Source organism: Notolepis coatsorum (genome assembly GCF_963971535.1).
Source record: "Notolepis coatsorum genome assembly, chromosome: 4".
Lineage (NCBI taxonomy): Eukaryota > Metazoa > Chordata > Actinopteri > Aulopiformes > Paralepididae > Notolepis > Notolepis coatsorum.
Genome location: NC_140168.1, coordinates 176,744,847 through 176,761,883, shown reverse-complemented (window position 1 = coordinate 176,761,883; position 17,037 = coordinate 176,744,847). Strand labels below are relative to the sequence as shown.

General features: G+C 49.8%; 1 protein-coding gene across 1 annotated transcript in view; it reads right to left on the bottom strand.

Moving 5' to 3' along the window:
* Window positions 1–17,037, bottom strand: part of capn1 (calpain 1) — a 126,870-nt gene that overhangs the window by 12,833 nt on the left and 97,000 nt on the right. The window contains exons 9-13 of the mRNA XM_084312569.1: window positions 14,147–14,221; window positions 12,969–13,129; window positions 11,907–12,106; window positions 10,556–10,767; window positions 219–258 (exon numbers count right to left, since the gene is read on the bottom strand). Coding sequence (XP_084168695.1) covers window positions 219–258; window positions 10,556–10,767; window positions 11,907–12,106; window positions 12,969–13,129; window positions 14,147–14,221 — 688 coding nt within the window. The remainder of the gene's footprint in view (window positions 1–218; window positions 259–10,555; window positions 10,768–11,906; window positions 12,107–12,968; window positions 13,130–14,146; window positions 14,222–17,037) is intronic.

Sequence of the window (17,037 nt, the reverse complement as noted above, 5' to 3'; positions counted from 1 at the left end):
ACTGCCACACGACAGCCGGTTAACCCTTTCACTGTGACAATACAGAAGGTTAGCCCTTTACTATCACACAACCGACGGCGATGCTCCATCATTAGCATCATTAGCTCCGCATTTCTGTCGTGTGGCAGTGAAAGGGTTAACTGTTTGTTTAATATAACTTCCACGGCAGCGTGGGTGGTTTGGGAAATGAGCAGGAGCACCTCTTCCCCTCTTCTCACCTCAGCTGGAAGCTCCGCTGTGACATCGTCGTCCAGTTCCCTAGGAAAAACAAGAGGGAGAAGTCTGTTATGTTTCCTCTGCCCAATCACATTCACAGACAGCACAGGCCTTTTCACAGCGAAACGAGGTTCACATTGTAGCCTAATTAAGGCCAGAAAGGTTTGTAGTCGCTAACAAATTAGCCTGCTTGATAAATTCACGATAGTCTATATCACATGACATATTAGCCAACTCGAATCAATTTAAAAAGGAGTGGTACTTTTTTTTTTATCATAAATGGTAAATGGTGCCTTTATATAGCAGCTTTAAAATCTGCAGTAATTACTCCAGTACCCAAAGAACTAATGTCAGCAAATGTCTAAAAGCCTGCAGATCTGTTTCTTTGACTTCTGTTATCATGAAGATATTTGATAAACTGGTTACACAATCTGTCCATCTGACATTTGTCAGTTTGCATACAGGACTGTAGAGGGCGCCGTCTCTCTCCCTGTACAAATTCCATCCTGTAGCACCCAGAGGCCTTCCGCCACCTATGGACCTGTTCTGTTCACCCGCTCACACCTGCTCACTCAGATCTGCCGATCAGCACCTCCTAGTGATCCCCAGGACCAGGCTAAAAACAAGGGGTGATCGAGCCTTCGAGGTGACAGCACCAAGGCTCTGGAACGCTCTCCCCCTGGACCTGCGAACTGCCCCCTCTGAGAACTCTTTTAAAAAACAACTAAAAACACATTTGTTCAGGCAGGCTTTTGATCATACATAGGCGCCTTTTCTTGTCCTCACTGTTCTATAGTGTTGTTTTAATTAGTTACTCATGATTTTATCCAAATTCTTTTATTCTACTTTTTCTATCTGGTTTCACTGTTTTTAACTGCTGTTTGTCTGTTGTCATTTATTTCTGATTTTGTTTTATTGTGTTTTTAATTTTTATATTAAGCTGTAGTGTAAAGCACCCTGTGCATTCGTGCTGTGAAGGGTGCTATATAAATAAAGGTCATTCATTCATTGATAAAAGGTCTGCTTTTAACACCGTCGTACCAATGAGGCTGTACTCCTGAAGACCATCAGCACAGGTGTTCTGTCACCTCTCATTAGGGATGGGCAAACATTTTACAATATTAGTATAGTCGTTAAATTAACATTGGGATGGGAGAAAATCGGAGGAAAAATGGAGGGGGAAAAAGATTAAAAAAATAAATAAAAAATAGTCGTTAAATTATAAAAAATGTAATAGTTGGCATCCCGATAGAAGATGCAGCACATACCTGCTCGCAGGTAGATCGGTCTACATGTAACGTATGTGCATCAGGGATATATATGCACAATGTATAGTAATGTTTTTTTTTATTTTTATTTCCATGTCAGTTGTTAATGTGTTTGTATGAGTCTTTTGTATGTTTTGTATGATGTTACGAAAAAGAAAAAGACAAATCTTGGATGTTGCATATTATGCTGTGGAAAGATGTCTTGTGAATATTGGAAAGATTTGTGCAAAAATATCAATACAAAAAAATAATAATAATGTAATAGTTCATGCAAATATAGTTTTCTTTTTGTTCTTTTGTATTGAGAGGGGAACCTATTAACTGTGTGTGCGTGCGTGCGTGTGTGTGTGTGAAGGTGTGTATGTGTTCATGCCAATGGGCTAAAAGTGGGCATGGCGATGGGAGTGGCCTATCCCCAAAAAGGCGCATAATCTCCAAATGGGTTCACAGACTTGCACAACATTTAGTGGAAGAGTTGGTCTCGACCCAATAGGACAGCTGGGACAGCTGATCAACTGCTCATAATGCCAATAACCTCCATACACAGACTTGCACAAGACTGTGAGGAACGGGTGGTTATGAGCCAACAGGACGGCTGGGTAACTGGTGGGAGTAGCAGAGGGAGCGGGTGGTTAACTGGTGGGAGTAGCAGAGGGAACGGGTGGTTAACTGGTGGGAGTAGCAGAGGGAGCGGGTGGTTAACTGGTGGGAGTAGCAGAGGGAACGGGTGGTTAACTGGTGGGAGTAGCAGAGGGAGCGGGTGGTTAACTGGTGGGAGTAGCAGTGGGAGCGGGTGGTTAACTGGTGGGAGTAGCAGAGGGAGCGGGTGGTTAACTGGTGGGAGTAGCAGAGGGAGCGGGTGGTTAACTGGTGGGAGTAGCAGTGGGAACGGGTGGTTAACTGGTGGGAGTAGCAGTGGGAACGGGTGGTTAACTGGTGGGAGTAGCAGAGGGAACGGGTGGTTAACTGGTGGGAGTAGCAGTGGGAGCGGGTGGTTAACTGGTGGGAGTAGCAGAGGGAGCGGGTGGTTAACTGGTGGGAGTAGCAGAGGGAACGGGTGGTTAACTGGTGGGAGTAGCAGTGGGAGCGGGTGGTTAACTGGTGGGAGTAGCAGAGGGAACGGGTGGTTAACTGGTGGGAGTAGCAGTGGGAGCGGGTGGTTAACTGGTGGGAGTAGCAGAGGGAGCGGGTGGTTAACTGGTGGGAGTAGCAGTGGGAACGGGTGGTTAACTGGTGGGAGTAGCAGAGGGAACGGGTGGTTAACTGGTGGGAGTAGCAGTGGGAACGGGTGGTTAACTGGTGGGAGTAGCAGTGGGAACGGGTGGTTAACTGGTGGGAGTAGCAGTGGGAACGGGTGGTTAACTGGTGGGAGTAGCAGAGGGAACGGGTGGTTAACTGGTGGGAGTAGCAGAGGGAGCGGGTGGTTAACTGGTGGGAGTAGCAGAGGGAACGGGTGGTTAACTGGTGGGAGTAGCAGTGGGAGCGGGTGGTTAACTGGTGGGAGTAGCAGAGGGAGCGGGTGGTTAACTGGTGGGAGTAGCAGAGGGAGCGGGTGGTTAACTGGTGGGAGTAGCAGAGGGAGCGGGTGGTTAACTGGTGGGAGTAGCAGAGGGAGCGGGTGGTTAACTGGTGGGAGTAGCAGAGGGAACGGGTGGTTAACTGGTGGGAGTAGCAGTGGGAACGGGTGGTTAACTGGTGGGAGTAGCAGAGGGAACGGGTGGTTAACTGGTGGGAGTAGCAGAGGGAACGGGGTGGTTAACTGGTGGGAGTAGCAGAGGGAACGGGTGGTTAACTGGTGGGAGTAGCAGAGGGAACGGGTGGTTAACTGGTGGGAGTAGCAGAGGGAGCGGGTGGTTAACTGGTGGGAGTAGCAGTGGGAACGGGTGGTTAACTGGTGGGAGTAGCAGTGGGAACGGGTGGTTAACTGGTGGGAGTAGCAGAGGGAACGGGTGGTTAACTGGTGGGAGTAGCAGTGGGAACGGGTGGTTAACTGGTGGGAGTAGCAGAGGGAACGGGTGGTTAACTGGTGGGAGTAGCAGAGGGAACGGGTGGTTAACTGGTGGGAGTAGCAGTGGGAACGGGTGGTTAACTGGTGGGAGTAGCAGAGGGAACGGGTGGTTAACTGGTGGGAGTAGCAGTGGGAACGGGTGGTTAACTGGTGGGAGTAGCAGTGGGAACGGGTGGTTAACTGGTGGGAGTAGCAGAGGGAACGGGTGGTTAACTGGTGGGAGTAGCAGAGGGAACGGGTGGTTAACTGGTGGGAGTAGCAGAGGGAACGGGTGGTTAACTGGTGGGAGTAGCAGAGGGAACGGGTGGTTCTGTATCGTATAGCTCTCGCTCGGCGTCACTCTCTGCACTGTCCTCGCACACGTGCACGCACAATGAATAAAGACCACACTGTACCTTTAATCCCAATATTTGTCTGACCACACCCCTATCAGCTTACCCATATAAGCAGGGGTGGGGCCACCCACTCGCCTCCTTCTCGCTTTCACCACAAGGAAGTGCCTCGGTAGATCCCCACTTGAATGTGATGGTAGGAGAAGAGTTGGAAAACAAGGATACGTTGACATCATATCTTTATTTTCTCTCTCACTATTTTCGAGAAAATACGGCGATATTGTCTTCGTACTGGAGTGTCTGGAAGATGATGATCATTCTAAAATCCTCCACCGGTTTTCTTATTGGGAGCACGCCGCTGCATGCCTCTCAACTGCAGTTCCTTGCTGTGTTGGTTGGGGTGAAACCTTTCAGGACACAGCTGAACTGTAGGATGCGCCGCTGTTGTGAGAAGCGGTGGGTTTCAGGTTGGGTGAGTACTGTTTGCTTGCGGCTCCACTTGTCTGTTAGTGCTATGGGGGCTAACTGACAATGTTTACGAATCACCGGCCCCAGGTTAAGGTCTTTTGTTCAGCCTCTTAGGCAGCAGCGGAAGACCTTGATCTGAAGCCCATTATAGTTTAACTAGTGGGCCACGACCATTAACACTGGTGATCCCTGTGTTTTCTGGACGAGTGGATATCTCTCTGTCACCGTGTTAGGTCCCATCTTTCATATCCAAATGAGAGTATTCCCTCACGAGGAGATATGGGCATAGATGTTCATTAGCGGAAGATCTGTGTTCAAAGTCAGCTACACAGGCCAGTTGGGTATTGTGCTGGCTCCGTCGGGTGTTGGTAAAATCACCGTTGTAAAACTGTGTTAACATCTTGTTTCTCTTTTCTCTTAAAAAGTGAGGAGGGTTTCAGAACGGCGGCCTGTCTGGGTGAGTGTTATATCATTGTGTACAAGTTCAGGTGATAACTGCTTAGCTTACGTGCTAGTGGTGGCCTACTGTTAGCCAGTCAGCTGTTAGCTGCGGCGCTAGCCTGCTGTGATCACTAGGTGGCCTACTTGGCTAGACTAGGAAACGTTGGCTTGCTGCTATCGGCCGAGGCCCAGCGCGGGGTGGCTCCGGCCCCTCGCGCGCCGCCGCGGTTCCCAACTCCCCTCTCCCTCACGGGGAGAGGCGGGGGGGGGGATTCGAAGCTCCCCTCTGGTCGCGTGCGCCGTTCGCTCGGCGTCTCGCGGGCAGGGGCGGTAGCGACCGACGGTTGGAGCGGCCGTTAGCTTAATGCTACTCTGTTGAACGTGCTTTGATTATAACATGTTTTAAACACTCGGGCGGCTACGTGGCGTAGTGGGCAAGGCGCTCGCCACGAATGACGGAGACGCTGGGCTTGCCTGTTCGAGCCCAGCGCTCCACATTGCTTTCAGTTTAGCTGGTCATTCATACTAATACACATTGGCCGTATTAGGGGGTGGGAAACTGATGGGTGGGGATCGGGCGTTGTGGACAGCGACTCCTACAGGTCGGTTGGTGCGCCTGCGCAGTAGAATCAGGAAGTGTCGGGGGCAGCGTGAGCCTCCCACGCGTTACTCCTCGCCACTGAGAGATCGAGCTGCACAGGTGAAAAGATGCGACTGCTGTTACCTCGAGTACCGGAGGGGACTTGTGCTATGTATGACTTAGTCCACATTGCAGCCGGCTTGTGGGAGGCAAGAAACAACGTTCGTGACAGGGGAGGGTTGAATTGGATGATACGAAAATTGGGATGGGAGAAAATATATAAAATGGGAGAAAAAGTGGATAAAAAAAAAAAACATGTTTTAAACACTCTTGACTACGACGTCATCTTTGACAGAGGATGTTCGTCGAACCTGCCCTGGGCCAGGACGGCAAAGCCTGCGTCAACAAAGGGGACCGTAGCGACGGGTTGGAGCGGCGACGCTGGCCGGGTCGGCAACACAGAACGGCTGTGTTTACTACGGTGCCTTGAGACTGCACTTCGTTGATCTACGCTCCGGGTAGGCAAGGTTTGGCCAGACCTTGTACACTACTTCTGGCTTTCCCTTCTAAATGTTTTGTAAATAACGATGTTTTCCAAAACGAGTGTTACTGCACTACATTTAGGATACGACGCGAGTTATGTGTGAATTGTCTTGTCACTGGTATTTAGCTTCTCCATGCAAATCGGGTTGTTGTTACAGATGTGAAAATGATCTGGTTTGTTGTGTTGAGAAACATCATGTGTGTTTATATGTACCGTGTACTCACAACTAAGGGGGTTAACTAACCTATAAAGCTATGCTTAGTGACAAATGAGTAAAGAATGATTCTTTTCTCAGCCCGTAATGACAATGAACAGTGTGTTCACATATTAACAGGTTTTCCTGTTTTAACTGGCCGTATTAAGGGTAAAGTAGGAGGATTGTGTTTTCCCCCCGGTTCCCTGGGGACTTCTTCATCCTCCTATCAGACATGTTGTTGCACTACATTGTGTCACTATGTGGTAGGGATGCGATGTAACCCTTAGCTTGATTGCTGAGGTTGTGCTAAAACTGCTGGAGAAACTTTATTTTCCTAAAAGAAAAGATTGTTTGGTCGCTTTCGTGTGTGCTTAGCAAGGCCTGTGGCCGATACTAATCGAGAATTATGTTCCTCTGTAGAGTGTTTTTGCCATTTTTTTTGGTGATGATGGGTTGTGTGTGTCATGTGACCTACAACTGGGTTGGACTGGCCACAGAAGCACATGTGTAAGTTTGGTACCGGGGCTCTTGGAGAGCCCTCTCTATTCTGTGTTTTTTCCTTAGTAAAAATCAGATAGCAGGTTAGCTCATGCGCTGTGTGAAGCTGTCAGACGCTTCATGGAGCTGACTATGACTGTGTCATATTCTCTTTTTGTCATTACATCGTATCATGGGTGTGGGGTCGTAAAGGGGTGAACTGGTAACCTTTCCTCCCCCTTTTTTCTGTTGGTCAGGGGTAAACCCACCTGTCCTTCAAGGTTCCTGTCACGTTGCGGTTCGGCACGTTACAGGGTGAAGGGGGGGGGGGGGGGGGGGGGAGGGAGTTTCCTGGTCCCACGGCCTGGAATATTGGGCGTGTGCACCGCAGAAATTCCCCCGCCATAGAGTACGTCACCGTGCGCGTCTCTGTTGGTAGGACTTCCGTGTGCTGTTCAGGTCCATGTGATGGATCTGTTTCGGGGGGTGCTCAGGGCTCCTCCTCACCAAGCTCCTATTCGGGCCTTCTGTGAGTTGGGACTCCTTCCGTGAGGAGGGAGCCTCCTTCAGAGTACAGAGCCTCCTCCTCAGATTGTCAAGGTGAGTGGACCCTCTAGAAGGAGTCCTACTCTATTGTGTATGTATTCGATTCAATTCGATTATTGAGTGTGTATGGGTTCAGTGCCTCCTCCCCGGAGAGCCCTAAAACCAATTTTTTACATGGCTCAAGGTGCAATATATTCTTTTCAATCTGTACAGCTCGCGTGGGAAGTCTCTCTGGGGATTCCCGTCTCCTTCCTATGGGAGGGTGGTGGGATGTAAAAATGTGAACAATTTTTACCCCCGGCTGTGTAGACTGGGATACATACTGTTGGTGCTTCCTTCTTTTCTACTAAAAAGAGTTGGAGTTAGGAAGTGTCACACCCCTCTTGTCGTTCCCCTGGGCGCCTTGGGGATTCAATGACAGGTCTAAATAGCCTGTTCATTGATGTGGGTGTGTCCCGACGCACGTATAGTGCTAGCTCGGGGTGTTCTGTAAACAGGCGACTGACTGGCACGCCTTGGTTGCTTGAGGTTAAAACGGCGTTTTTATAAAGCAACTGGGATGGAGGTTTTTCCTCTTCCGACGACCAAGTCCGACGACCTGGTTTGGTTATCGACGGATTCTCGTTCATATCTGGGGGATGATGACGGAATGGATCTGAACATATGTAGAGGGGTCTCACGCCCTGGGGGTGGGCCACTGGGCGCGGTTCGCCCGAACGTCTGGGTGGCGCCTTCTTTTCATGTTTAAGATCAACACGCATATCTGCCCCTTCTCCTGGATTAGGCATGTCGGCGTGGTTAGGGCACGGGACTGGTTCTGGTCACGCTGGTCCGGATCAGTTGAACCCGTTGTCCGCCGGGGATGCAGATCTGCTGTTCTGGTACCCTGAGGGACTTGGGCTTTTTTCAGGGGGAAAAATGCCAGGTCGGTCCGGGTGTCACAGGGTTAAGCGCTATGGAGACCCTGGTTGGGTAAATTTTTTACTCAGCACTGTCGTAATGGCTTACGGCCATGCCAACCTGTACACGCTCGATCTCGTCAGATCTCGGCCGCTACACAGGTTGGTCCTGGTTAGTACTTGGTTGGGAGACCGCCTGGGAATACCAAGTACGGTGTGCTTGGGGCTGGTTCTCCATTCTTTTTCGCTCCTCTCTCACGCATGGCGAAGAGGGGCCTGTTGGGGTGGTCTTTGACCTCCTCTGGTGACCCTGTGCTTCCCGTATCGCCGGGCCCGGTCCGAAGTCATGTTTCGTCGACCCGTAGGCCTGGGTTAACCCTTTTTTGAAAACTGAAACACTTGTACTGCGGTGTAGCCGGTGTATGCCCGCAGGTGTGTTTGAGTTTTTTCTTGAGGGGTTATAGGAACAACCACCGCATTGGGTAACACCAAGGTGGTTGATTCCCTGGTGTGTTGGAGCAGTGTCAACTCCCGGGTTACCCGGTTGAGGGTGCCCCTGCACGTTCATGACGTCTGCCAATCGTGTCAGCCTTCTCTGCCTCAACCCCTCTGGGTGGGGGTTTTTAAATGGAGGCTTGGTCATGCAACAACGCCAGCATACGCCCCTTCCGCCGGGGCGGCTGTGTTCAGCTGTCCCCTCTGGCGCCTGTCTCGTCCGCAGTCTCCAGGCTAGGGTTAACAGCCTGTTGCCTGGTTTTTCCCCGGTGCGCTGCCTGCTTCCGTTGGTTAACCTTTTTTTGTGTGCTTACGGCCATGCTGACTGCCTGTTCTGCAGGGTCAGTGTGCCAGGCGGTGTACTATTGGGGGGACAGGGCCCGCTCGGCTGAGGGGCCTTTGTCCGAATACGCTGGCGATGTGGGGGGCGGGGTCACTAAGTGCCCACCTGGTGGGGTCTTGATGCTGGCATCATGGACTTCTCCGGGCCCCCGTTCCAGGGGATCCAGTCCCTTTGGTGGGTCTGGGTCTTCGTTCGCGCTCCGCTGCTACGGCCTTGCCACGGGGTTGGGTTTGCCCTTGACCCTGTGATTCTGGGGGCAGTAACGAGGTTGTTTCCTCCGTTCGTTCCCCGGTGGCATGCGGGTTGTGCGTGTGTGTAGTCGTGGGGTCAAGCCACGGTCTGCTCACCCTGTGTGTTGAGTTGCTTGAGTGCCTCTTCGCACGGTCGGGTCCGTCGCCCTCCCGTGAAGCCCCCAATAGGGGGGGTGCCCTCCATTAGGGTGGGTCGGGGGGGCTCGGCCCTCCCTGTTCTGATGGTTGTGGGGGGCTTTCAGCGGGGTGTATTTGTCGGCCGATGGCTCTCGCTCGGCCTCCCTTGTGCAGAGAGTGACGCCGAGCGAGAGCTATACGATACAGAACATTAGGTTATGACTATAACCAAGTTCTGTTAGTATAGCGACGCTCGGCGTCCGACGCCGCTGCAGCCCTTGATCTCGCCTTGTGGTGAAAGCTTGGGAAGGAGGCAAGTGGGTGGCCCCACCCCTGCTTATATGGGTAAGCTGATAGGGGTGTGGTCAGACAAATATTGGGATTAAAGGTACATTGTGGTCTTTATTCAGTGCGCGTGCACGTGTGCGAGGACGCAGAGAGTGACGCCGAGCGTCGCTATACTAACAGAACTTGGTTATAGTCATAACCTAACGTTAACTGGTGGGAGTAGCAGTGGGAACGGGTGGTTAACTGGTGGGAGTAGCAGTGGGAACGGGTGGTTAACTGGTGGGAGTAGCAGAGGGAACGGGTGGTTAACTGGTGGGAGTAGCAGAGGGAACGGGTGGTTAACTGGTGGGAGTAGCAGAGGGAACGGGTGGTTAACTGGTGGGAGTAGCAGTGGGAGCGGGTGGTTAACTGGTGGGAGTAGCAGAGGGAACGGGTGGTTAACTGGTGGGAGTAGCAGAGGGAACGGGCGGTTAACTGGTGGGAGTAGCAGTGGGAACGGGTGGTTAACTGGTGGGAGTAGCAGAGGGAACGGGTGGTTAACTGGTGGGAGTAGCAGAGGGAACGGGTGGTTAACTGGTGGGAGTAGCAGAGGGAACGGGTGGTTAACTGGTGGGAGTAGCAGAGGGAACGGGTGGTTAACTGGTGGGAGTAGCAGTGGGAACGGGTGGTTAACTGGTGGGAGTAGCAGAGGGAGCGGGTGGTTAACTGGTGGGAGTAGCAGAGGGAGCGGCCTGGAACTAAAAGGTGCATAACTTCTAAACGGATTCATGTAACATGACTACACTTTGTGGAAAGCTTGGACACGCACACGTGCATGCACACACACACACACACACACACACACACACACACACCCCCTTGTGTGGACAGTTTAAAATTCCTTGGAACAACTATAACCTCTATGTTTGGATGTACAGTATATGTATATAAAGTATGTGTATTCCGTGAACTTTCCCAGTTTTCCGCGACTGTGGGATCCCTGTACACACCATCATCATCACCCTCATCATCACCCACATCACCATCATCATCATCATCACCCTCATTATCACCCTCATCATCACCACAGTCACCACTGCTACTCACTCAGAGTTGGCAGGCTTCTCAGAGAAGACCCTGAGGCAGAAGTCTCCCTCCTTCTGCGGCTCGAAGGTGGACGGCACGATGATGTACTCCCCCCGGGGCAGCCTGCAGCGCGTGCTGACCTCACGCAGGTTGATGAAGAGCTCGGAACGGGCGCTGGAGCCGTGCGTGAGGAAGAAGTCTCTCTTCAGGTGGACTCCCGACCTGCCCACATACTGGAGAGAGAGAGAGAGAGAGAGAGAGAGAGATAGAAAGAGGGGGAGAGAAAGAGAGGGGGGAAGAGAGAGACAGAGAGAAAGAGAGAGATAGAGAGAGGGGGGGAGAGAGGGAGAGAGAGGGAGATGGAGAGAGAAAGAGAGGGAGAGAGAAAGATAGAAGGAGAGGGGGAGAGAAAGAGGGAGAGAAAGAGAGATAACACAATGCTTTCAGTCTTCCCATTGAACCATAAAACCAATATGTACAGCATGGTTCTATGTTCCGCTGTCTTTCTGACCTCTCATTCCTACCACCTACAGTACAGAACATACAGGTTAGAACAGAAGGTGCAAGTTATAATTCTTAGGAAAAGGTTTTTTTCTTTGTCTATATCTATTTTAACCACTGGGCTCGATTTCCAATACTGTGCAAAACTGAGCCCTTTGACATTTCATCATCCAGTCTATATTCTACTAATCAAATTCCAAATCCGATCCGAACCCATTTTGGCATTTTACATGTACAGGACCACCGTGAATGGAGAGATGGGTCCAGCATACCTGATCTGGGACCTGTATGAGAAGGAGAGAGAGAGGGAGAAAGAGAGAGGGGGAGGGAGAGGGAGAGAGAGAATTATACAAAGTAAAAAGATATATAGGCCTAGTCATTCACATAAAATACTGATGCAGTATGTTAAAGTGTTAAAGGCCCAATTAGTGATCATAGGAATGGAGATTCATTTATTCTCTAGTTGATTGATTGAGCTCTTGATACAAGGACTAACACCGTAGATAACAGGTCATTCAATGTATTTTGTGGCTACAAAAGGTTTGTTGGCGTTGTTAATGTTTGTAAACACTGGCGCAAAACACAACATCCATATTCTGATTCACAACGGGGTAATAAAGCTCCAAGTATAGTATTTTCCATCGCCTTATCAAACTATCACATTGATAGTGTACAATAAATCACTGATTGGGCCTTTAAAAGGATACCTTGCTTTCTATGAAAGCACTTTGAATTGACCCATCTCAAACACCGCCCTCTTTTCTTGATGCTCCAATCACAACTGTCACCTCCCCCCAGACAACCCGTGTTGGAGGATCAAGAAAAGGGGGCGGGGCTTAAGATAGGTCAATTGCGTGTATGTGGAAGTCACGTGAATGCACGTTTGACCGACAGCCGGTGAGCGTCTAACCTCGTAGATGGCGAAGCCGATGGTCTCCATGTCCTTGCCCTCCTTGCGCTTCTTCCTGCGGTCCTTTTGCATCAGGGCGACCAGGAAGCTGCATTCTGATTGGCCGGGTGTGTCCGGGTGCTCGAGGGAGACCTTGAACTGGGGGTTGATCCAGAAGGTCGCTGGGGTACAGGAGGTGGAAAGGTCATCAGACCAGGTTTCTCTGCCACCTTTTTCTTTTAGTTATTCATTGATTCATTGATGACTCATTTAGCCGGGGCACCGCCTGAAACCCTCTCAAGGATCCCGGGGGGACCCCACTCTGAGAACCACCACTGTGGCAACACTGTACCCACTCTGAGAACCACCACTGTGGTAACACTGTACCTCCACTCTGAGAACCACCACTGTGGCAACACTGTACCCACTCTGAGAACCACCACTGTGGTAACACTGTACCTCCACTCTGAGAACCACCACTGTGGTAACACTGTACCCACTCTGAGAACCACCACTGTGGTAACACTGTACCCACTCTGAGAACCACCACTGTGGTAACACTGTACCCACTCTGAGAACCACCACTGTGGTAACACTGTACCCACTCTGAGAACCACCACTGTGGTAACACTGTACCCACTCTGAGAACCACCACTGTGGTAACACTGTACCCACTCTGAGAACCACCACTGTGGTAACACTGTACCCACTCTGAGAACCACCACTGTGGTAACACTGTACCCACTCTGAGAACCACCACTGTGGTAACACTGTACCCACTCTGAGAACCACCACTGTGGTAACACTGTACCCACTCTGAGAACCACCACTGTGGTAACACTGTACCCACTCTGAGAACCACCACTGTGGTAACACTGTACCCACTCTGAGAACCACCACTGTGGTAACACTGTACCCACTCTGAGAACCACCACTGTGGTAACACTGTACCCACTCTGAGAACCACCACTGTGGTAACACTGTACCCACTCTGAGAACCACCACTGTGGTAACACTGTACCGCGGCTCACGACACGGACGTACCTGGGAAGTTCCTGCAGCCGCCTGCCGTGCTGCCCCTCCTCCACTCGCCCTGGTAGAGCGACGAGCTCCACTTCTTCAGCTGGCTGTTCTGCAGAGCGTCCGCCGTCAGGTTGCAGATCTCCAGGCGACTGAACTCACGCAGGAAGTCGCTGAACGACATCCTGAGTGGAGGGGAGGAGGAGAGAGAGAGAGAAGTGTGTGAAGCAGGGTGTCGCTGAACGACATCCTGAGTGGAGGGGAGGAGGAGAGAGAGAAGTGTGTGAAGCAGGGTGTCGCTGAACGACATCCTGAGTGGAGGGGAGGAGGAGAGAGAGAGAGAGAGAAGTGTGTGAAGCAGGGTGTCGCTGAACGACATCCTGAGTGGAGGGGAGGAGGAGGAGAGAGAGAGAGAAGTGTGTGAAGCAGGGTGTCGCTGAACGACATCCTGAGTGGAGGGGAGGAGGAGGAGAGAGAGAGAGAAGTGTGTGAAGCAGGGTGTCGCTGAACGACATCCTGAGTGGAGGGGAGGAGGAGGAGAGAGAGAGAGAAGTGTGTGAAGCAGGGTGTCGCTGAACGACATCCTGAGTGGAGGGGAGGAGGAGGAGAGAGAGAGAGAAGTGTGTGAAGCAGGGTGTCGCTGAACGACATCCTGAGTGGAGGGGAGGAGGAGGAGAGAGAGAGAAGTGTGTGAAGCAGGGTGTCGCTGAACGACATCCTGAGTGGAGGGGAGGAGGAGGAGAGAGAGAGAGAAGTGTGTAAAGCAGGGTGTCGCTGAACGACATCCTGAGTGGAGGGGAGGAGGAGGAGAGAGAGAGAGAAGTGTGTGAAGCAGGGTGTCGCTGAACGACATCCTGAGTGGAGGGGAGGAGGAGGAGAGAGAGAGAGAAGCAGGGTGTCGCTGAACAAGAGCATTCATACTCAGCGAACCAACCCTGGGTAAATAAAAGGTAAAAATCGGAATATCTAAATCTAGTATAATACTATATGGACAAATGGATGGAGTGTAGATTATAGTACATGGTATCAAATGGATGCAAGTTATGCAAGTTAATGAAAATGGTGTGTCTTTTTGAGGAATCAAATATAATCCTAAGAAGAAAACATGTGTTTCTCTACACACTCACCACACTCACCACACACACACACCACACACACACAACACACACACACCACACACACACACACACACACACACTCACCAGAATTCTCCGTCCTCACTGCGGTTATGCAGTCGGCCTCTGGAAGAGCCGTCCACGCCGTCCCACTCTCTGGAGCTGATTCACACGGTGAAAAGATTGATTGATTGATTGAAAATGTTATTAACAGATTGCAGAATGGGTACAATACAGTACGGCTCAATACACACAATTGTTATGGGGATGCAGACCAGAGAAAGACTTTCGTCTTGTTTAGACGTGATTGTACAGAAATATGGTCACTTTTGTATCACTACGTACTAGGGGGGTAACAATGCATCAATCCTAAGGTCGAATCGCATCGAATCGTGGTCAAGAGATTTCATGATGCTTTGAATCGTTGCCTGAAGAATCATAATCGAATCGAAGTGGGGTCAAATATTTACACCCCTATTATTGACCTATAGTCCATTCATGCTGAGTGAATCAGTTCCCCCAGCCACATTTGTGTATACCATTTTCTTTGGGGAATTAACTGATCGAAAATGTATCGAAGCCCATCGAATCGTGGTCAAACGAAGAGATTTCATGATGCATTGAATCGTTGCCTGGAGAATCGTAATCTAATTGAAATATTTACACCCCTAATCACAACAGTACGGTTACCGTCAGCACTGTGCTGGAGTGCAGCGGCAACCAGGAGCATCTATAGTCAAAGAGATTGGAACTTTGGACCCCGTCTAGTTTGCTTTTATTTGTCACGTATAAAGTACACGTCCATTACAGTGAAATGCTTGGTATGAGATGGGCGGCTGAGTGGCGCAGTGGGCAAGGGCAAGGCGCTCGCCACTAACGCAGGAGATGCTGGTATCGAGCCCAGCTCTCGGCGTTGCTACCGGCCTGGCCGGCCGTCATACTAACACAATTGGCAGTGTTAGAGGGTGGGAAAGCCGGTGTGTGGGGATTGGACGTTGTGGACAGCGACTCCTACAGGTCGGTTGGGTGACGCCGGTATGGCGGAAACAGGAAGTATCGGGGGCAGCGTGAGCCTCCCACCAGTGTTAATTTTGGCAGCCATTTTCATTTTAGTTTTAGTCTTAGTCATGTGTCAAGTGCTCCTTTTTCGTTTATCATATTTAGTCATCTTCATTTATTTTTCGTTTAGTCAGTTTTAGTCAACTAAATGTCTGAGCATTTTAGTCTTAGTCAGTTTTTGTCTCAATTTTGTCTTTTTGTTTTAGTCTAGATTTAGTTGACGAAAACGGATGACATTTTTGTCTATTTTTAGTTAATGTACTAAAAAAAATTATATTATATAAATGATAAAACTTTTTTTTTCTTCTTTTTTTACAGCTACCGTTTTATATATACTGTTTTTTAGTAATAACTAGAAAGTAATGGTATTTATTCAACAACAGGTGGTTGTATTAGTATCATTAAATGACAACTATGCTCAACTATGCTTCACCCACGGAAAGGTTGTTGGCACATTGGTTCCACACGGACGTTACACGTTGTTGCGCACTTCCTATCCAGTCGGCTCCGGTGGTTCAGTTAGCTCCTAGCAGAGGCACTGTTGTGATTTTTAATGCAAAATAAATATTCAACATTCTCCTTTGAGACTCCGCCTCAGACTCTTATCATTTGGCACTAAAAGCTAAACATTGTCACCGGTATGGCTGTCTGCATTATGTCATTAATTGTTTCAAGTTCAAGTTTCAAGTTTCTTTAATAGTTGTCATACAGAAGTACAGAATACTTTCATACAAAATGCTTCTTACTGTTACGCTCCAGAGACTGTGCTAGACAAGATAGTATCAAATAACATAGTATAGCATGTAAATTAGAAGTAGAAAATGAGGTCAGTGTTCAGTATAGACATATGTACAATGTTCGATGCAGAATAGACGTAACTGAGTTACCATATAATATACAATACTATGCAGTGTACTAATGTACAATACTATATAGTGCAAAGCAGAAATGGGATGAGGTACAATTTAGGTACAATTTACAGTAAGGTGTACGAGTTGTAGTGCAATCCTTCATCAATAAATATAAAGTGTGGGGAGTGGGTGCTACAGTGTGTTTGTTTAAAGTGAGTGTGTGCTATAAAGTGTGTGGAGTGGGTGCTACAGTGTGTTTGTTTAAAGTGAGTGTGTGCGTGTGGATGTGTGTGCTATGTGCGTTTGATGGTTGTTGTTGTGTAGTGTTCATTGTTCGTTTAGCAGCCTGATGGCCTGGGGATAGAAGCTTCTTCTGAGTCTTTCTGTGCTCGCCTTGAGACTCCGGTATCGCTTGCCTGACCGCAGCAGTTCAAAGAGGCAGTTGTTCGGGTGACTGGAGTCTTTAATGATTCTCTTAGCCTTGCCCCTGCACCGCTTGTTGTAAATGTTCTGGAGGGTGGGGAGCCCCCCTCCAATTGTGCGTTCGGCTGAACGTGTCACTCTTTGTAGTCTGCTTCGGTCTTGTGCAGTGCTATTCCCAAACCAGGAGGTGATGTTGCCAGTCAGGATGCTCTCTATTGTACATGAGTAGAAGTTCTTAAGGATCTTCTGACTGACTTGGAACTTCCTTAGGCGCCTGAGGAAGTAGAGGCGTTGTCGTGCCTTCTTCACAACACTGTCAATGTGTGTGGTCCATGTCAAGTCCTCGGATATGTAGGCTCCGAGGTACTTAAAGCTGTTGACTCTCTCAACCGGTGCCCCGTCGATGCTGAGGGGGCTGTAGTCCTTGACCCCCGACCTCCTGAAGTCCACAACCATCTCCTTTGTTTTGCTGACGTTCAGGGAGAGGCTGTTTTCCTGGCACCATCCCGCCAGGACCTTGACCTCTTCCAGGTAGGCCCTCTCGTCGTTGGCAGAGATCAGGCCCACCACCACTGTGTCGTCAGCAAATTTGATGATTGTGTTGCTACTCCGCTGAGCCACACAGTCATGTGTGTACAGGGAGTA